At 34.6% G+C, this 327-nt stretch overlaps 1 protein-coding gene across 1 annotated transcript in view; it reads left to right on the top strand.

Annotated features, from left to right (window-relative positions):
• LOC119593086 (4F2 cell-surface antigen heavy chain-like) overlaps window positions 1-327 on the top strand; it is a 6011-nt gene that overhangs the window by 5286 nt on the left and 398 nt on the right. The window contains exon 9 of the mRNA XM_037942010.1: window positions 125-271. Coding sequence (XP_037797938.1) covers window positions 125-271 — 147 coding nt within the window. The remainder of the gene's footprint in view (window positions 1-124; window positions 272-327) is intronic.

Genomic DNA, 327 nt, shown 5'->3' with positions numbered 1-327 from the left:
AACATATTTCTTTTCAAAATATGAAAGGGAGTGAAATGTATATTCAGTTGTAGTTCAAGAGAATCTCATATCTGATATAGAATGGCAGTATATTCACGTGTATGTGATTTTTTTTTTTCTACAGAGTATTGAAGGGTACTCCAGGCTATGCAGTAGCGGTTAACATGAACAGCGTTAACAATGCTACAATCGATTTCACAACTATAAAAGGTGTGGATGAGAGTGGAGACGTTAGCTTACAGGCTAACTATGAGGAGGATCCTGCAGACAAGTAAGTATTTTTGAAAATTGTGTTCGATGTTTTCTTATTATTTTGTAAGAATTGCC

Source organism: Penaeus monodon, chromosome 31 (genome assembly GCF_015228065.2).
Source record: "Penaeus monodon isolate SGIC_2016 chromosome 31, NSTDA_Pmon_1, whole genome shotgun sequence".
In the NCBI taxonomy this organism is placed as follows: domain Eukaryota; kingdom Metazoa; phylum Arthropoda; class Malacostraca; order Decapoda; family Penaeidae; genus Penaeus; species Penaeus monodon.
Note: the sequence above shows the minus strand (reverse complement) of the source record. Positions and strands in the feature narration are given on the sequence as shown.